Source organism: Motacilla alba, chromosome 15 (genome assembly GCF_015832195.1).
Source record: "Motacilla alba alba isolate MOTALB_02 chromosome 15, Motacilla_alba_V1.0_pri, whole genome shotgun sequence".
Classification (NCBI taxonomy): domain Eukaryota; kingdom Metazoa; phylum Chordata; class Aves; order Passeriformes; family Motacillidae; genus Motacilla; species Motacilla alba.
This window is the reverse complement of record NC_052030.1, coordinates 11994827-12015065: the sequence shown is the minus strand read 5'-3', so window position 1 is coordinate 12015065 and position 20239 is coordinate 11994827. Positions and strand designations below refer to the sequence as shown.

The following is a 20239-nucleotide window of genomic DNA, read 5'->3' as shown; positions in this document are numbered from 1 at the left end:
CCTCCTCCTCCTCCTCCTCCTTCTCCTTCTCCTCCTCCTCCTCCTCCTCCTCGCAGGGCAGCCGTGCAGAGGTACCGGGCACAGTCCCCCCCCTGGCACCAGAGGGGTCAGGGATCCGGGTCACTTCCTGGGCACGGCTCGGATGCTTTAAAGTCACGATAACCCGAGTCTCGGAGCCCTTCGCCCGCGGGCTTTGCTGCGGGTCCAGAGGCCGAGCTGAACCTTTTCTCTCAGGCAGGGATGGGATTTGTGTCGGCTCTGTGGAGGTTTCAGGAGCGGTTTTAGCGGAGGGGAGAGCTGGAGCAGAGAGCCGCGACTCGTCACCGATGGCACAAGTAACTTTTTTCTTCCTGTCCCCTTTCCTCCCTGCAGAAGAAGGCGGAGGCTGCCCACCGGATCCTGGAAGGGCTGGGTCCGCAGGTGGAGCTGGTGAGTGTCGCTGTGCTGCGGGGAGCGGGAGCCGGGCCAGCCCTGCGCGGGTCCCGGGGCGGCGCGATCGCGGCACCCTGGCTGTGCGTCTGTCTGTCCGAAGGAAAGCGGCACCCTGGCTGTGCGTCTGTCTGTCCGAAGGAAAGAGGCACCCTGGCTGTGCGTCTGTCTGTCCGAAGGAAAGAGGCACCCTGGCTGTGCGTCTGTCTGTCCGAAGGAAAGCGGCACCCTGGCTGTGCGTCTGTCTGTCCGAAGGAAAGCGGCACCCTGGCTGTGCGTCTGTCTGTCCGAAGGAAAGCGGCACCCTGGCTGTGCGTCTGTCTGTCCGAAGGAAAGCGGCACCCTGGCTGTGCGTCTGTCTGTCAGAAGGAAGTGCGCTACTGGCCCGGACCTCTTGCTGGCACAGCACCAAAGCAGGAAGCGAAGTGACTGAGATGAGTACTGAAACGCAGGCGAAACATACACAGAGCCCTTCTCGGAGAGGCTTAACCCTTTGGCTCCCTCCTCACAAGCTGGAGGCTGGAAGGGGCTCTGGCACAGTCTGCCACCACTTGGGATGCTGAGGCTTCGTCTGCTGGTGGCAGGCACAGCACCAGCACTGTGGGGCTGCTGCCTGCTCAGCCAGCCTCGAGTGCTGTGTGGAGGGGTGGGTGCTTGGACTGTCCTCTGTCCCACCCACTGAAGATGGAGGAGGATGCTGAGGGTGCTCTGTGAGCTGCCACAACCTGCAGGAATCAGGACTCGCACACTTTCCATTTTGCTCTCTCTCATGCACAGGGAAGCTGAGAAAACAACTTAGGACAAATTGTCAATTTTGGGCTGCTCCCTCATCTGGAAAAATCCATCTGTAAGTCAAAGAACTGACTGCTGGAGGGGCAGCTGGAAACAACCCCTGGGGCTGAGTCCTGGAGAACGATGCCTGGGAAAGGTGTGCTGGCAGTGATGCTGCTGGAAGGATCAGACCCAGTCTGACAGACAATCTCCTGCTTTGCACCAGCCGTGGGATGCAGTGGAGGGAGCCGTCTGTGGGAGAAGGGAGCAGGCAGCTCCCAGGCTTCCACAGCTGTAATTTGCACTTGCCTTGTGGGGGTGGTACTAATTGCTGTCTTCCCCTGTGCATAAGGGAGAGGTCACACGTGGCAAAGCCCACTTCCTTGTTGAGGAGGTAACACTCATTATTATTCCTCTGAGTCACCAGGGTCAAACCCTTTGCTCTTTCTGCTCTGAAGATTGGCAGTACCCAGGGTTGGTGCTTCCTCATCCGAAAGATGTTGCGTTTCCTTTCCTTCCTCCTCCTTTCTTTGTTTTTTTTTTTTCCCTTATTTCAGTTTGTTGATGTTTTCTCCCTGGGTTTTTGGGTCTTTCCCTGGTAACAGAGCCCGGTGCAAATCTTTCCTCTGTCTCTGTGCCTTACTCATTGGAGGGCAGGGGAAAAGGGGAAACCTCACTGAGAAAGCCCAGCTGGGCTCTGTGTGCATCCTGCAGACTGTCTGGTCCATCTGCCGTGGGAGAGGCACTTCCTATGGCCCAGCCCCCACGCTGTGTCAGGCACAGCAGTGCCCAGGACCTGCCAACGGCCTACAAGAGACAAGATGAATGGCCACAGCTTCTTCTGAGCTGGAAAGGAAGCAGCTCCAGGAGGAAGAGCGTGCTCTGCCTGATGCTCATGCCTGCCCCACCGTGTCACACACCACATGCTCCAGCCTTGGAGCTGCCCCAGCCCACGAGTCCCCTACAGGGAGGTTGGGTGTCCTGGTGCCAATGCAGTCTGTGCAGGGAGAGGTGTGGCTGCCACCAGCAGGGCTGTGTCTTGCTGTCAGCTCTGCTGGGATGTCCTGGGCTGTTCTGGCTGTTCAGAGAGCTCTGGTGGGTGCCTTTGGAGCAGTGGTGGTGCTGGATGCACGCTGGAATGGGCAGCATGCTGGAGCTCATGGGGTGGGGTGAGAGGCTGTGGTGGGAATTGGTCAGTCGTGGCACCACTACTGGTGTGCTGGCAGATTGGAGCAGGAGGCCAAGGATTTCTGGGAAGCAGGCATCCAGTTTGGGTCCTGGGAAGCTGGTGCTCCCCTCTGGATCAGGAGGAGGTTGTGACTCAGTAAACTCTGCTCATTTCATCCCTGCAGTGTAGTGGTACCATTTAAAAAATGTCCACATGTTTTCCCCAGGAGAAATGGTTTTGAGATGCATAATCTGAACCCTGCAGTGTCCAGAAAGCAATTGAGACCTTTGTGTTTTATTTCTAAAGAGCTTTCAGTAAATCCAGGGCTTTTCCAGTAATAGCTTTGCTTTGCAATTATGTTTTTCTAAGATGTCATTCTTCAGAGAAATGTAATGCATGTTCCTAACCCTGGAGAAACACTGGGTATGTTTTGAACATCACCTTACCTGTCTGACCTGTGAGCTTTACTTCTGCTTAACTTACTTAGAAAGGTGGAATTAGGAGTTGTGGATGGCTCTGAGGGAAGATGCTGTTTCTCAGTCCCTGCCCTGCTGAGAATAAAGTTTCTTTAAGCAGTTAGTCTGTAGGTTCTCTGTGGGTTATTAGAACTTTTCTCCTGGGCTTCCTCCACTGCATGGGCTGAGTTATGGTGCTGAGGCCATCGTGCAGATAGAAATCTCTTTGAGGTGCTGGTGTCATGTGGATCTTGGGTTCTGGTCCCAGAATTTCATATTTCTGAGTGTTTGGGCATTTCTTTTAAAATGTTGTGTTCCAGTGCTTGTCTGCTAACACTTGAGTATTCTAGCTAAGACTCTAAGTGTTCATACCATTTACAGGTTGTAGTTGAGAGCAATCATTAGCTTTTGGTCAGCTGGTTGGCATCAGGACATCATCTGTGATGTCCATGTGCACATGAGCATTTTCCAACCCAGGTTCAAATCAAAGTGCGCTGCTTCTCCCAGGAGAAAAGTCTATGTGACCTGTGACATGCAAGCGTCTTTGCTTTGATATTTATGAGCAAGGAGGGAAGAGAGACAATTATTCCTCAGTATTTCCAGTTGCTGCAGTCCTCTTCCAAGAGCCAGTCACTGGTCAAGGCCTCCCAGCAGTTGCTCCAGCTTTCCAGGGTGACTGAGGATGTGATGCTCTGGAGCTGTGGCCGTTTCTCCTGCCTGTGGTGCAGACCTGCCTCTCTGGAGCTACGTGATGAGACAGATGTCTGTGTTCCTCTGAGCTTTCCAAGCATGAAGTGCACAGCCAGCTCTGAGCCTGGAGTCAAACCAGCAGATCTGAGAGGATTCGTGATAGAAACACCCCTGGGGAAGGGATACCACTGAGAATGTCTTCTTCACGAGGATTTGCTCGTCCCTCTCATCTGCCCTGGCTCTGCCAGCCCAGGGGCCGGGTGTCTCCTGGCAGGTGTCTCCTGGCAGGTGTCTCCTGGCAGGCTTGCAGCCCGTCACCCCTCGCCGGGTAACGGGTGTGCGGATGGCCAGCGCTGCGTCCTCCTGGAACACGGTGCTTCATCTCCCCGTGCCTGTCTGCCTGGGGATTACGTGCCTCTGCCTGCCCCTTCCGCCCAGGATTACGTGCCTCTGCCTGCCCCTTCCGCCCAGGATTACGTGTGCTTTCACAGAGCAGAGGGACACGTCCAAGGGCAGCCAGAAAGAGAAGCCGATACCTGCTGGTGCAGCAGTGATGGAGTAGGGACAGCTACACCCAGTCTCCGTTCTGTGTGGATTGATGTGGCTGTCCTGTGTGGCAGCAGAGTGGTGAAGCAGAATCTGTGTTTTACAGAGAAGTAGAAACAGGCTGTGTGGAAAAACAAGCTTCTGTGCCAAGCACCTGTGATGGTGATAGGGAGATACCACAGAGGATGTGGGAGTAACACTTTCTTCAGACTGGAGGGGAAAAGGACCCATCTTTGTTTACACGTCCTGTCGCCTCCAGTGCTGCTCACCTGGTCGAGCAGATGCTCAGCACATGTTTTGCTCTTTTCCTGTGTTTAATCTGGGGTGAAATCGGGTAGACCCAGAGCACAGCCTCAGCCCTGTCAACCACAGGAGGAGGGTGAGCTGGTGTGTGTATCCGCGGTCAGGATGCTGCTTCAGCCAGGCCATCACATGTCCCTCTGCCTGTGTTGGGCACAGATGCGAGATGCTCACAGCTGGTTTGGGGAAGGTTTGTGGATGAACTGCTTGAGTCCTTGGTGATGTTTTTGTGGTCAGACCTGAGCTGTGCTCTTTAGGTGATGGTTGCTGGTGATGGTTGGGCTGTGGCAAGCTTTTGGTTATCCCAGTCTTGGACATCTTCACAGCAGCTTAAGACAATGAATAGAAGTGTTGAAGGGCTTAATCCTGAGCCCCCTGTCAGCCTGCTGATGGGGACACAATTGGTGGCAGCCCCTGGAGTGTGTGCTGAGCTGTTAATTACAATGGGTGGGATTGAGCCTGGTCTCTGGCACCTCTGCCTTCCAGAGGTGGGACCCTCCAGATTCCCTGGGATAAATCCCTGAGAAGGCAGAGGTAGCGGGGCAGTGATGGATCCAACTCTCCTGACTCCCCATGGAGCTCCCTGCCATATCCCCCTGAGGGTGTGGGGTGCAGAGCAACCCTGGGGAAAACACTTTTCTGCAGGAGCCCAGTTGCCCCTCCTGAGGACCAGATGAGCATCGCCGTTCTCAGGTGTGCTGGGGGACCTGGCAACGCTGGAAACCCCAGGGCCAAACCCGTCCTGCCTGCAGTTGCCCGTGCCTGGCTCGCTGCGAGGGCTCCGGCAGGCTTGTACCGCGTAGACATAACAACTCGCGGCTCACAGACTGTCTCTCCCCGCTCCCCGAGCCCCGCTTTCCCCTCGCCTCCCCCGTGTCGTATGTTGCGAGGCGCAGTGCGTGCTGTAATCGGTGAATAGCAGCCGCGTCCCCCGGGCCGGGTTGGTCCGGACGCCGCCGCAGATCGCTCGTTCCGCGGCAGCCCGGGCGCTGCCCGCCCTCGCCGGGGCTCAGCCGGGATGCACCGGCACTCGAGCGGCTCTGCCCGGAGCCAGCACCCTCCGGTACGGCCGGGACGGGGCTGGGGACACGGGCTGGGCGTCTGCAGCGAGGCAGCGGCGCTGCTGATGGGTTGAAGTTGCTAAATGTCACACCGTAGCATTTATGCCTTCGTTTCTCTTATTTGTTTCAGCCGTTATACAACCAGCCTTCAGACACCAGGCAGTACCATGAGAACATTAAAATGTAAGTATGTGGCGATAGAGCTGGTTAAATGTCGGGTTGGGCAGTAGATGGAGCAGGAGGGGTGCCAGCTTGCTCCCAGACCCCAGTTAAAGCTGCCGAGGAATTGTGAGCATCCTGTTAGAGCTCCTCTGGGTGCCTGCAGCACAAAGCAGCTCCAGGAGCTCAGCGGTCAGGAGCTGTAACTTAAGGTGGATGCTGAAAGTGCTGTTTGATTTTCTCAGGGTGGGGTGGATGTGGGTCCTTGATGTTTTCCCAGACAACACTTACCTTAAGTGCTTTCTTCTGTGTCTCTCCCGTACTGAAATATGAGATCAGCTGCTTCTGTGTGTGTGTGTGTTTGCATGCGAGAAAGATGAGGTAAAATGAAAAGTTGCAATTACAATTAGATTTTCATGAAGGACCTCTTGAATGTCTAATAACAACTGGTTATTTCAAAGATACTTACTGAGACTTAGCAATCATCTAATTTGACTTATCACCTCAATACATGATTTAATCATCAGCATGTGTTTAATAACCACAGTGACTTCCTGAACATAGAAGGAACTATAACAGATAATGAGAATAGCGATAATTGTGATTATTGTTGGAAATTTAAATAGTCAAACCAGATCTGAAACTTTTTATCTGCCTTGAATGAACTGATGATTGCTCTGAGCTGCCTGCAGCGAGTCTATTTTGGTACCAGCTCGGTCAGCTGGTGATAATCATCTTTAATAATCTATTAACAAAAGTTAATAATCTCTTGCTTTTCAGCGGTATGTTAATTGATCCCGGGGGTTTATGAGGGAAGAGTTCCTGTACCTTTGCTCTAGGGGAGCATGGTAGGAGGTGGCAACGTTTAGGGGCTCTCTGTCCCCAAGGGCTGCAGGGAGGAGGGTTTGGTGGTGTGACCCCACTGCTCGCTGCCAGGCCCTGCTCTGTTCCTGCTCCACCCAGAGCTTCCTGTGTCATCCCAGCAGTGCACTCCCTGCAAAACATTCCAGCCCAGCGTCACCCCCAGCCCCTCAGCTCCCACAGGGCTCACAGGGTCCCTGTCACTTTGGGGGGTGCCTGTCAGTTCAGGGGGCTGATGAGTGATCAACCATCTTGTGTAGACCAAGGTGCTGGCTCAAGGATGTGCTCTCTGCATTGCTGGTCGTGTCCCACCCCTGCTCTGGTGGGCTGTGGAAGTCACCAGCCCTCGGGGATGCCTTGAAGGGCCCCACAGCCATCCCAGTGCAGGTGCTGAAGGTGGCAGTTTCAAGCTGATCGCTAGTGTTGTCCTTCAAAGAGCGAGTTAAAAGCAGATTAGGATACTTCACCCACTCTCCATTCCCCTGCCAGTATTTGTGGGTTTGTGATCACATTTTCCTGTGATTTAAGCCATTTCCTGTCCTGGGTTGCTGCCTGAAAGACGGGCGCAAACAAGAGGGAACTGACTGCGCAGGTCGGGAGTAAAACTGTTGGTAAGAGGTGAAGCCCCATCAAACCAGCCAGCAGTGCAGGTGTTCCCTTCCATCCCTGCCTCTGCAGGGTTATCCCCACCCCAGACAGTGACAGTGGCTGTAGCAGTGGCAGTGACAGACCAAGGAGAGGTTGGAACAGGCAGGCTTGGGGTTAATGCTCGCTGTGATTAATGCTGCAAAAATACGGGAAGGAAACCACACATTTTAATGAAAAGCCTCCGTCTCCTCCTTCCAGAAACCTGGCAATTAGCTGCCTTCAGCTGGTTATTGATGCCAGCCGAGCACAGTTACAGATCTGGGTCAGTGCAAGGCCCCTGAGCAGTCTGGGCTCCAGATGTTGGCTGGTTCTGGCCGTGGGTCTGTCTTGGAGGTCCTTGGGTCTGGTCTGCACTTTGCTGCTTGTTGGTGGACATGCAGAGAAATTGGTGTGTCTTTTCTCCCATCTCCCTGTCCATGCTGCAAGTTAAAGGACATTTTGGTGGTTGGAAGGCAGATAGGAAATCAAGATTTTGGTGATTGTTCCAAACAAATGATTCAGGGTCCTTTGACCAAGAGCAAAAGATATTGGACTCCTCTGTTTTGACTGAGTTACGCTTGGATGTTCACATCTGATCCACAACTCTTCCACAAGCTGAATTTGAAGATATTTTTTATCTTTTCCTTGTTCTTAATACGTTTGTGCCTTTCTGCTCCAGAAGAGCAGTTTCTGCTCCATAGCCTGAGGTGGCTGTTTCCATAGAAGATGGAGTAAATCCTCAGGGTGCTGGGAGACAGCAGCCAGATGCATTAGAGCATCAGGACAGCTGCCAGGACACCACAGGTTATATTTTGCCAAGGTGTAATTGGATGCACATTCTCCAGAACAGCTTCACCCTATGCAGATTTAGCCATGATGAAAAAGCCTTTTGGCAGATTGCTGGAAAATCATCTGGGTTGTGATTCTGTCCACAAATCCTCGCTTCATCCTGGCTGTGTCGTGCCAGCTGGGAACTGCTTCCATGTGAAGCTGGTTTGGAGCCTCATGGGCACAAGATGGCCAGGCTGTTATTGTCAGAAGTACCTTTCCTAGCTTTTTGTTTTGTTTTGTTTTTAAACGCTTCTTAGTGTGAATTTTTTATTCTCAGTTGAATGTTTGCAAGTGTCAGTAGGAAGGCATTTGAATATCAGAAAGCCAGGATTCCTCGATTTCTCCACAGCTATACTCTCTGCCTTGCAACACTCATTTAATTCTCCCTTCTTGTTTGCTTTGCTTTTCAGCTGGGATGAGTCATGTATGCTAATAGAGCTGACTGGGGAGTTACGGGGAGAATTTCTACTCTTACTAAAATGTTACCAGTCTCTTATATTCATGGAGTTTTATGGCCTCTCTCCTATTCAGTGCAGTTAAAATTAATTTCATGCCCCAGTTCATTCCAGTGTTTGCAGCTTCAAAAGCTTTTAAGTCCTATTTAGCTGCCTAGCTGTGCTCTGTTCCTCGTCTGCACGGTCCCTTTGGTTCACCTGTGAGTGCAGGCTTCGAGCAAACATGGTTAATTTTGTATGCTACATCTGCTGCGGGATCCAAGGCACCCTTGAGTGGTTTGTTCCAAAGACTTGACCTACCTTTGATGGGACCGTGTCCTTTCTGTTTGAAATTCCTGCATTGTTGGAGAGAAGGGCTCTGCCACTTCCTCATCAAGAAGGAGGAGGGCAAGGTGGCATTTAGTGCCCTCATTTCACAGGGATGGGGTGAGCTTTGCCCCTGTGGCTGGCTTGGCCCTTGCTGTTTTTCAAGGTGAGAATATTTTGGCTTTGCAGCAGACTGAAAAGTTTCTTCAAGATGCATCACAGCCCTGAGCACAGCTGGAAACCACTCGAGTGATTGTGCATCGGTTGAGAAGGCTACAAAAGACCCTTTTTCTGCATTTTGATGAAATACAACAAATGCAGAATATGCTGGTGCACCACTGAAGCACCAGTGCCTCTGTTCAAGGTCTTTATTTCAGTGCTTTGCCAGCTGGTTGTACAAGGATGAGAGCTGCCCTTCCCACCCTGCCACTGTAGTGACTCTCTGTATTCCCCAGACTCAGGCTCCAAAGATATTAACCTTCTTTCCTCCAAGTGTTTGAAAAATGACAAGATGTTGTTCACATGAGCAGGATCAATTACCTGCTGTCTGTCTGAAGAGATATTCTCCAAGGGGGCCTTCGTCTCTGCGGCAGGAGATTCCTGCTCGGTCAGCCATGAAAAACAGCCCGGCAGGACTCTCCTCCCCCCTTTCCAAAGCATCATCTTGCAATCATATGCTGTGAGACTTGTATTTGAAAGCAAAATGTGAGTTTCCCCGAGCCTTGAAAAAGCAGGCAAAAAGCAAAGTGAATAGCCCAGGGTAACTGCATGCAAGGTGCTGTTCACAGGGTTTGCTTTAAGCCTCCCCTTCAAGAACTTCTCCTTGCTTTACACTGAAATTCAGGAACGTTGGGGTGAAGTCAGGCTGTGTCCCCTCAAGATGCTTGGAGAGGTGTTGGAGAACCTCTCCGAATGTACAGTTGAAACAGATGGAGAGCTCGGTGTGATTTGGGTTTTCTCACGTGCCCAGATCCAGCAGCAGCAGAGCTGAGTGCACTGTTAATATTTGCACATCTGGGTTGCTGTCTGCAGCTGAGAGCTTCCTGGGGAGAGGGCAGGAAATCTGCCTCTGCAGAATCAAAATCTGAAGTCAGGATTTTCACAGAGGTTTCAGGGCTTCTGAATCTCTTTTTGTTTTCTAAGTGCCCCCCCAAAAAAAGAGCAGAACAGCTGTCTTCTGAAAAATCTCAAACTGTGGCTTTCCAAATCACTTGTCGCATTGGGAAATTTAAGTCATCTTTTCATTACTTGCTGTTTAGGGGATTCAGTAGCACTGGATTGCCTCTAAATTCATAGTTGAAGCCTGACATGTAACACAAATGTTCTTTCAAACCCTGTCATTACTAATGCATTCTCTTTCAGCTCTTTTTATTAGTGCTTGTAGACATTTTCCTCATTAGAAATTCACCTAGCAGCTCCCTGCTCATCCCATTCAAGGTTTCTCATCTCTTTTATTCTCTATTGGCATGCACCAAGGCAGCAGATTACCTAGTGATGAATTACTAAATGATGGAGACACACTCTGCTACCTTCTGCTTCTTCCTCTTGCCAGTAAAAAGCCAATACTGGTTTGGGGAGGGAGTAACTTGCAACACTTGGGCTTGTGTTGTCAATTTGGGCTTCAGGGCATGGCAGAGGTGTTTCTGGGCACCACCAGCTTGCCTGACTGTACATCCAGACTTACAAACGTCTGCCACTTCACCCTCAGAGGCACTGACGGTGCTGGGGGTTTAGTCCTTCCCAGTGCCCAAGGGCTCTGGGGTAAATAACTGAAGGTCTGCTTTGCTTTTCTTCCCCAGAAAGTGTTTCTAAATACTGCAAGGAACTGCTCTGAGCAGCTGGCTTTCCAGAAGCGTGCCCTGCCTTGGGGTTAGTAGGTTACAGTGTGTTAGCAGCTGGAGCTGTGCGCTGCAGCCATTTCAGAGCGAGCAGGGAATGGGTGCAGTGACCTGTGAACAGGGTGAGCTGCTCCCTGCCCTCGCTGTGGCAGTCCTGTGGCTGCAGGGAATCAGTGACTGCCCTGAGCTGCAGCTGGGGCTCCTGGCACCAGCCCTGCGCAGGAGCAGGCGTGGCAGAGGGGAGGACAGAGCTGTTTGGGTCTCGGTTGCCTCTGGGCTGGTTTCACCTCAGAGTGTTCTTGCTGTGCTCCTCAGGTCTCCTGGTTTGCAGCTCTCTCATCTCCCTGTGCTTTGTTTGGCTGGAGCTTCCTCGGTTTCCTACCCTTGCCTGTGTGATCCATCTTGCTGTGCAATGGCTTTGCCAGCTGCTGGCTGCCTCCTTCCCATCGCTCTTTGAGTTTGGTCCCTGCTTTGTTTGCTCTGGCTGATGAAAGACGTTCCTGTGTAATTAAATACCCCTGATTAGTTTTGCTCAAATAGCAAACTTCCTTTCATCTCGTCTTGCGCCAGTTGAAGGTCTCCCCAGGCTCGGCCAGGTGTGCTGCTGTGCATCAGCTCTTTGTGTCCTTTGGGAGCCTTCTCCCAGGGCTTTGGCAGCCTCCACACGTGGGTACACGCAGCACCGACACGCGTGCGTGCACCCACATCCTTTCAGCGTCGCAGCCTCCGGAAGGACCGCGGTCAAGTCCTTCGTGTGGACCTGGGCCAAGTAGCTCAAAAGTCAGAGTTACAGGTTCTCTCCTTGACTGGCTCCACTGTGAAAGACATAAAACAAAAGCAACCTTGGGCCAAGCCAGTGAAGGTGGAAGCAGCTGCCTCGCGCAGGGCTGGCTTTGCTTTGCTGGCACTGGGAGATGGGTCTCACTCGGCGCCTTGGAGACTGGCTCTGAGAGCTGTGCTCTGTGTGGGGCTCACCAGGAGGGCAGTGGGGCAGGGGAAGGAGGATGAGTTCTGCAGCACAGGGAAGTCAGGAGTGGAGATGGCTCCATCCATAGATGAATTGTTGACCACAAGGATGGGGATGTGCCATCTGGCAGCCTCCGAACACCAGCTCACCAGAAGCTGGGGGGGCTCTGTGTCTGTCCCAGCTTGCCCAGTCCTTAGGGACACTGCTGAGGATAGGACAGGGAGCTTGCACAAGCTGGGGGGCTCTGTGTCTGTCCCAGCTTGCCCAGTCCTTAGGGACACTGCTGAGGATAGGACAGGGAGCTTGCACATCCTCCCCACCCGGCATGGTGTGACATGCCAGCCCAGCAATACTTTGAACTGCCCACAAGAGTCACTGTTGCTTTGTCTAAGGAGCACCCACTCCTCCTGCCTGGGAGCTGCCTGATTCTTCGCCCCTGTGCTGCTCAGGTCTCCATCCTTGACGCTTTCCCCAGAAAACCGCAGGACTCAGGCAGGGGAGGAGGAGAAGGGAGGAGGGCTGGCACCTTGCACGAGCAGCCCTTGCCCTGTGCCACTCCACAGTGGTTATTTCCGTGCCCAGCTCCCAGCAGACAGCCCTCATCTTCCTCACCTGTGCACAGCAGTTGTGCTGGGCTCGCTGATTTGCCCGGGGAGCACAGCGTGTGCTTGGGAGACACGTGGCCCGAATTAACCTCGCTGCAAACGGTTTCTAAGTAACAGCAGTACATGTAGCAAGATAAACTGTGAAGCCTATTTATATTTACCAAGATTGTATTAACCTTTGAAAGGTTGACCTTATGCAAAAACAAAACAAAACAAAAAGATAAAGTGGCAAAAACATTCAGGGCATGAGGGGGTTTGTTGTTGTTGTAATCCTTTCACTCTTTGATTACTTCAGCCTTGGTGGTGGTAAACATGCACTGGCTTTCAAGGCATTTCTGATTTTTGCAGCTGCAGAGCCATTAAGCCTTTGCCTGCATTCACACTTTCAAGGTCAGCCATGATGCACAACTCAAGGCAACCCATCAGCTGCATAAGAGCTGCTGATTTCCTTCATTTGCTCTCCTGTTTTCTAAGAACTTGTGCAGCTGATCCAGCAGCAGCAGCAGCGTGTCAAAGCCCCGCCATGCTCCTGGATGTCACCCAGGCTGACATGGGCAGGGCAGGGCTTGATTTAGCTGGGCTGGCCCCAAGGGACAATCCATGGCCTCCTGTTGGGGACCATCATTAGCACTACCCCAAAGGTTTCCTGGTGTTGGAGCTTCCATTAGGATTAGGAATGTGTTTGTTGGGCACAGTGACCCTCTCAGAGAGCTGAACCTTGGAAGGAAATGTGTCTGATGGGGTCTCTGCAGGAGGGTTTGCTGCCCACTGAGGCACCACACAGCGCTGGGGCCACGGAGCAAAGCTCACTGTGTGTGATGTGAAGGGATGCAGCAGCATGTGGGGAGCTGGGGCTGGCAAACAGTGCTGCAGGGAGCTGTGGTTCCCAGGGCAGTGCTTGCTGTGGGGTTGCTGTCATTCCTGTGAGTGCCCAAGTGGTGTAGCAAGAAGAGAGTTTAAAAAGGGAAAAGTGTCAATGCTTTCTGCAATGTTCTCCATTCCTAAACTTAGCCAGGACTGCCCCCAGTTCTCTCTAAGAGAGTTGGGCCCTCTGCCCCTTCCCAAACAATCCTGTTTGCTGCTAATTATGCTGAGGGATTTACAAGGGCTGGAGGGTGGTTTTTCCCTTCCTGCTAGCCACACAGGAGGGGAATGAGGAAGCAGCAAGGGTGTCTCTTCATTCAGCTAAATCCCACAGAACATGCCTACATGAGACTGCTAAGCTCCTGATCAGTAATTACACACTGCAGCTCTGCCTTTAATCGGGATAAAAGACTTAAGGAAACTCCTTTGCCCCTGGTCTCTACCTTTTACCTAGAGATTTTATTGCTGTGAATATTAGCAACAGGAACAACCACAGGAGCTCAGCTCTGAGGCTCATGCTGGCTCTGGGAGCTCCTGCAGCCTTTTCAGCTCTGTGCTGCTTCTCTTTGAGCAGTTCTTTCACGCTGCCTTTAGAAAGTAAAAAGAAGAAGAAAGTGAGGGGATGTCTGGGCAGACACTGGGGTGGTTGGGGTTGCGGTGGCCAGTTTCCCCCTTGAGGTCCCAATTCTGCAAGTGGCTAAACTCTCCTGGCTGGTTGTTTGCAGCTCTGTTGGGCACAGCTCCAAGGAGGCGAGAGGTCAGGAGATAAGTGCTGCAAGCCCTGCTGTGATCCTGCCTCCTTATCAGGGCCTCAGAGCCCTTGGGGGAGCGTGTGTGCTCTGACATCCCCGTCGCTGCTGATGTGGGCACCGGGGTGCCCAGGGTGGTCTCTGCTCGGGGGTGCCACCTCCTGCCATGCAGAGCTTGGCCTGAGCCCCCCAGCTCTTGGGCACGCACTGGGGTTTTGCAGAACAGTGTGAAATCAAGGAAGGACCAGCCTGACCCATGAACAGATGCAGAGCTGTCTGCCCACGTGTGGTGCTGAGAACACGGGGAAGGTTTGCAGTGGGACTTGATTAATTTAGTTCTCAACTTTAGTCCTGGTCTACCCACAGATGTGGGTGCAGCTCCCGGTCTCAGAGGGTTTGTTGGGCTTTCTCTAGGCTGGCTCCAGGTCTGAGATAAGAGCATTTGCTGTTCTCAAGTTGATGCAATTCCAAGTTAAGGTGGAAGCTGTGCTGCACTCTCTTCTGGGAGTGGGGAAAGCCAGGCTGTGTATTTCAGCCGCCTCGTTAATCAGATCTCATCTTTTTTTTCCCTCTCTTTACAGAAACCAGGCAATGCGGAAAAAGTTAATTTTATACTTTAAGAGGAGAAATCATGCGCGCAAACAGTGGGTAAGTGATTCCCTCAGACCTTATTTTATATGTATAAAAGAGCCTAATTTATTATGTGAGAAAGAAAAGGATGATTTCCAGCAGAGAGGTGCTGGTACTCTGTACTTTGCCTGTTATATTACTGTGGAATCTCTCCTGCTTAAAATAACATGTGAAGGAGAGGTCCCGGAGCCTGCTGCAGGCAGCACCTCCCTCTGCAAGTGCCTCCCACAGAGCAAACACTTGGGGTTGGCTTAATCACAGCAGAACCCATCATTGATCTCAGAAAGCCTATTCACAGCATAAATGTCTGTTTTGTGAGTAATTGAACCCTAAGAGAGGTGTGAAACAAGCTGACTCTGCTTCCGGTAAATGGTCTGAAGGCTGCTCTGCCTCCTTCCAGCTGACCACAGAGCTATGTTCTAGGAATTTGTGGTTTAAAAACAGAATTCAAGCTCTGTGCCAGTTTGTTTCTAGGTTGCGAGAGAGTTCCAGTGACCTCTAAGGACACAGGTCTTGGTTGGGTAAGGGGCAAGGCAGGGCTGATCGTGAGCCTTCAAAGGCATTTGTTGCAAAGTCTGCACTTACTGGAGGAGAAAGTTCGAGTGGGTTTCACAGAATTTGTACATTTTTGGTGCTGACACTTGCAGTGGTTCCCAGCAAGAGCTGGAAGCAAAGCCAGCACAGAAGAGGAAATGCCAGGAAAACCAGTGGCTCCCACCAGGAAGGTGGATTTTGCAGTGTCGTTCAGTGATGGGGGATTCAGCTCACAGGGCTCCACGTTTCACGAGGAAAATGTAAATACTGTCTCCTGGCTCGTGTTCTCTGTCCTGGGGAAGCTCAAGAGCCAGTGTTAGTGTCTTGCATTGGCAATGCTGCAGGTTTTCTCAGTGTCTTTAGGGCTGGTTTTGGACAGAAGTGCCAAAACTGGGAGGAATTGTTGGAAAAATTCAAAATAACAAGCCTGGGAAGTGGTTTGAAGGCTGTACCTTTAAAAGTAACTTCCAATACATACATTTCTAAGGCAGATATCACATCATTTTCTAATTTCTTTTGAATAATTCTTTTCCTTCCTCATGCTTTCTGTTTTCATGCTGTTTCCTACCAGTATTCCAAAAGCCACAGATCTTGCATTCCCAAAGAATGGTTGCGTCTCCCATTTGTGTCCAAATACATGTCCATTTAGGCTTGTCCATGATAAAGCTTCTCCCAGGGCAAGGGGCTACAGGGCTCACGACTCCATCAGGATGTGGCACAGCAGTTGGGTGATGCTCTGGGCACCTCCCCTCCTGCAGCTGAGGACTTCTGCTTGGTGGGAATTGGGTCAATATTCCCTTCCTCAAAAAAGGGACTGCGAAGCATCACGTGGTTTTGCTGGAAGCAGGAGGGAAGTGCCTGGGAACTGCTTTCTGGTGGAAATGGCTGGTTACTGTGCTAAACCTAGAGTGAGTTGTGAGTATCTCTGTGTGAATATCAAGGAGCTGGGGGAAAAGGTTTAATTAGGCTGCAAGAGCACAGTTCCTAAAATACGACTTGCGGTAGAGTCGCCTGTCATGCAAAATAGGTGAATTTCTGCCAGCCAGTTTATTCAGTGTCCTTGAAAGGGGATTTTTCAGTTTAGGGAAGCATTTTGCCTATTCTACAAAATAGGCAACATACGGTTGCTGAATTTGCAAAGTGAATACATTTGCTGATTCTGTTTGCAAAATGGGTATGCTTAGCTATTTTTCTGCCTATTTTGTAGCAGACCCTATTTTTAGCAAAGCCCATCCACATGCCAGCGTTTCTTTCTGGCTCTTTTACTTTCTGGGGTATTGTTGCTGCCTGGGGCTGGCTGGAGCGGGGTCACAGCTCGGTCGCCACAGGGGCCAGCCCCGAGAGCCCCATCCCAGAGGATCCGCAGGGCTTCCTCCCGTCTCCACTGAGGTCAGCACAGCAGAAGACATTAAATTGCCATCGGGATGATGATGCAGAGAGGGAATGGTGAAGGGAGCTGTTCTGGGCGTGAGAGGTTTGTCTGCATCAGCCAAGGGAAGAAAACCACGGGGCTTGCAGAGGAATTGGACTGGTTCCTCCTGTCACCTTCGCTCTTCTCCTCCCCTCCAGAGAGCTGCTCTGTTCCCTGGAGCTGTGGGAGCGTGGGCTGTGGGAGGGCTGGGGCTTGGCACAGCCCACAGGCTGCCTTCAGCTGCTACGGCGGCGTTACTACCCATCCATTTTTAGATCCGTGTCAGGTCCGGTTTGGCTCGCTGTCACTCACTGGTGTGATGGAGAGGCTGATGGGCTGCTGAGCCCAGCCAGGGAGAGGAGCAGAGGGGACACCCCTGCTAAAAGCCAGCACAGATGGTTGCTCAGGAGTGGACATGCTTGCTAAGAGCTGCTCAGAGGAAGCATGGAGAAGGAATAGATGCTTCTGTTCCTGAAGTGCCTGACCAGGAGCTTCTCCTGGTGGTGGAGCTGTGATGATCTTAGGAGTTTGCAGTGCTGTAGGGTGTCTGAAATCCTGGCTTTTGAAGGATGCAGGAGATTGCAGGGAGCATGTGTCCCAGGTGGAGCAAAGAGCGCTGGATGGGGATGCTGCAGCCCAGCCCAGCTGCAGTGGGGTTTGAAGTTTGCATGGTGGGGAGTTCAGGAAATGCTCAGCCAGTCCATTATGAAGCTGTGCTCTGGAGAGCAGAGCTGTGAGGGGGGGAAGCTTGGGTGCTGCTGCCCTGCTGCCAGGGTGTGAGCTGCTGGGGAATCAACCCCGTGACGTCAGTGTTGCTTTTTCCATCTTCAAATGCCAGTTCCTTAGAAGAGGAATTCTGGATAAAGCTTTTGTCGAGTTGTTCCGAGGAGTGGAAGGAAAGGAGGAAAAAGAGCCGCCCTGCTGGCTGTGAAGCAGCCAGGGCCGTGCCAGGTGGCTCTGCTGGGGTGGTGGCAATGTGGGACCCAGCAGTGGCTCATTCCCACGGGGAATGACGAACCTTTCAAAGCCTCAAGGCTTCTCACCAGACCGAGCCCTCGTGCTGGGCTCTCTCCCGGCCGTGCCGCAGGCTGGCAGCACCAGGCACCGGCTTCATAAACTTCATGGGGTATTTTTAGCTTCTTCCCAAATGTGATGCTCTGAAAGCAGGAGGATGTAGCAGATTTGCTGGCAGGGTGGGAGCTCTCGTTTTCAGGGGGCTGATGGCATTGCTTTGGGAGAGGTGAAAACGCAGCAGCTGTGATTTTGCCAAGCTGCCGCAGGCTGTTGGTGTTACCTGCAGCTCCTCGCCCAAAGTGTGAGATACCCCATGTGGGCTTTCAGGGCATTTTAATTTCTGTTCTCCTTCCTTGTTTTTATCTTGTGGCTGGTTCCTTCAGCTCCTGATGAAACCCCAGCACCTCCTGTGCATCCATGCAGGGCAGGACAGTCTCTGGCTCCAGGCATGCAAGTGGGAATTGATTTATTTGCAGGGGAAAGTGTTAATCTGGCTCAGCTCTAGAGCTTCAGGTGCTCTGTCTGCCTCACGTTATTGTTGAGGTGCCTCCAAAAGGCCAAGGAGATCAAAAGATGTGTTGCTGTTCTTGGATTATTGCCAGGTCCAGGATGGACAAACCAAACCCATGTGCTAGGATTGCTGTGACATGGGCTGCAGATTGCTGTGCATTTCCATTGGTTTGGGTTTTTTTTACTTCTCCTAATTATTCTCTGTGGCCAAGAGCAAACAGGATGAGAACAAAGTACATCTGGGAAATCCTGCAGCCTCAGACTTCTGGTCATAGGGCGGTGGTGGCAAGAGATGAGTTTATTTCTTTGAAATCTGGATTCCCTGTGTCTCTGTTGTGGTGCTGAGTGTGCTGGTGCTGAGCTGCCCATTCTGGAAAGCAGCATCAGGGTCAGGAATGACCTGGGGTTTGCCATTAGAGCAACATCTGCTTTCACTTCCTGATTTGGGGCTTGGAAGGCATTTGTCAGACACAAACTGAAACCCTAAAACCCCTCTGGTCCCCCAGCTGCTCTCAGCTGAGGCTGGGCACTGCTGCCTCTGTGGTGGCTGTCAGGGACCAGACAGGCATCTTCCCACCATGGCCCTTCCCCGTGCAGGGGTGTGCTCCTCCAGCACGAGTGTGGCTGGAGGAGGGAGAAGAGATTTGGGGCGTAATGGGAGGACACTCATTTGTGTTGCAAATCTTATTTCAGTGTTGCCAGACTTGTCCCATAAATACCAGTCAGGAGTGCAGTGCTGGACCTGGTGGGTGGCTGGGTGGGTGTGCCATGGGGGTGTCACCCAGGGGGTCGTGGTGTGGAAAGCCTTTGCAGTGCCATGTTTTGGCAGAGCCCGGGTTTGCTGTTGGTGGGGATGTGCTTGTCCTGTCACATGGGCCAAAAAAGAGGAGCAGCAGCAGGAAAAGTACTTTTGCTTTCTAGGGTGCTGAAGGAGCTGAGTGTGTGGCCAGGCCACCATGCTGGATGGCTGTGGGCCAGGGCTGTGTGCCTGGCTCTTGATTTTGGGGAGCCAGGCCCTTGCATGGAGCTGCCCCGTGGCCCCAGTCCCATCATCACTGCCAGCACAGAGCTGTGAATGCTGGAGCTGGTGTGTGGGTAGGAAGGGGTGCCTGGCCTTGGGCACCATGGCAAGCTCTCCCCAGCAGAGTGAGCTGCTGGCTCCAAAATTATGGCCCTGCACACCCTGCTCACACGGTGGGGACCCCCTCTCCTGCCCCTGTGCCTCCTCCCAAGGCCACATCTCAGTCCCTCCTTGCTCGGTGGCCTCAGGCAGGCACCTTGCTCTCTGCTGGGCTGTGGAGCAGGGGCTCCCTCCCCAGCGCAGGGCCTTTGGCTGCTGAATCAAGCCCCTGCTGGGCCAGAGGATGCTCAGTGAGATGTGCAGATGTGAGGGGTGGGCTGAGCCACGCTGGGTACGAGTCCTGGTGCCACCAAACACGTTGGGTCTGGAAGGAAAGAGCCTGAGGGTACCTGATGGCCTGTTTTGAGAATTCACCCTTGGGTTGCCCCAGGCCCTGGAGCATGTCCATGTCCTAATAAATGGTATTTCTTTAAGCAACATGACTCACGCTCACCCTGAGCAGCCATCGAGGGCAAGGCCTGGAGGAGCTGCCCTTCCCAGGCACATCTCTGAGCTCCTTCTCCCCCTCTGCCCTCTCAGGAACAGAAGTTTTGCCAGCGCTATGACCAGCTGATGGAGGCCTGGGAAAAAAAAGTGGAGCGCATTGAAAATAACCCACGGCGGCGTGCCAAAGAGAGCAAAGTGCGGGAATACTATGAGAAGCAATTCCCGGAGATCCGGAAGCAACGCGAGCTGCAAGAGCGCATGCAGAGGTTAGAGGAGAAGCGGTAGGAAGGGGCTGAGCTGGTATCAGACAGCCTTTCTTTTTTCTTTGGGAATGGGTGTGGGGTTTGTTCGCGGGAGGAGCGGGCTGGGGTGGCTCTCGGTGCCTTTTCTCCCTCTCTGGTCAAAGGCAGAAGCCAGCAGACAGACGTGAGTCTTGCTGCTTCTTCCCCAGGGTGGCTCAACACAGAGCCAAAAGGAGCAAAAATGTCAGCAATGTGAGTGCCTGTTTCACCTCTCCTGCTGATCTCCCAGCTGGCCACATCGGGGCCAGGGGTAGCTCCCTTGTGCTGGCCAGCTGGCTGGGACAGCCCTCATTCCTGCCTTACTGCTGTGCCCAGATTAAGATGTACAAAACTTGCAGGTGCATTTGGTCACGTTGATGATTTATTACATGCACATGCTTTGATGGGAGCAGAAACATCTGCAGAGGTTATTGGAATGACCACAGACAATATGAAGGAAGCAAAATGTCTCGCTGGATGTCCCCTGTCTCTCCCACCCCCTGTCCATTTTCCTCTCCTCATTGGAAGTGCAATTGAGGTCATGTTGTTTTCTGCCAGGAGAAGACACAGTTTCATGATCTCCACCCTTTTTGCTGAAAACTCCCTGTCC

At 52.5% G+C, this 20239-nt stretch overlaps 1 protein-coding gene across 16 annotated transcripts in view; it reads left to right on the top strand.

Annotated features, from left to right (window-relative positions):
• NCOR2 (nuclear receptor corepressor 2) overlaps positions 1 to 20239 on the top strand; it is a 229912-nt gene that overhangs the window by 129030 nt on the left and 80643 nt on the right. For 10 of the 16 annotated variants that reach the window (XM_038152375.1, XM_038152368.1, XM_038152370.1 and 7 more), the window contains 4 exons: positions 373 to 429; positions 5551 to 5603; positions 14264 to 14330; positions 19442 to 19629. In XM_038152375.1, coding sequence (XP_038008303.1) covers positions 373 to 429; positions 5551 to 5603; positions 14264 to 14330; positions 19442 to 19629 — 365 coding nt within the window. The remainder of the gene's footprint in view (positions 1 to 372; positions 430 to 5550; positions 5604 to 14263; positions 14331 to 19441; positions 19630 to 20239) is intronic. The other 6 variants (XM_038152377.1, XM_038152376.1, XM_038152386.1 and 3 more) reach the window with 1 other exon arrangement.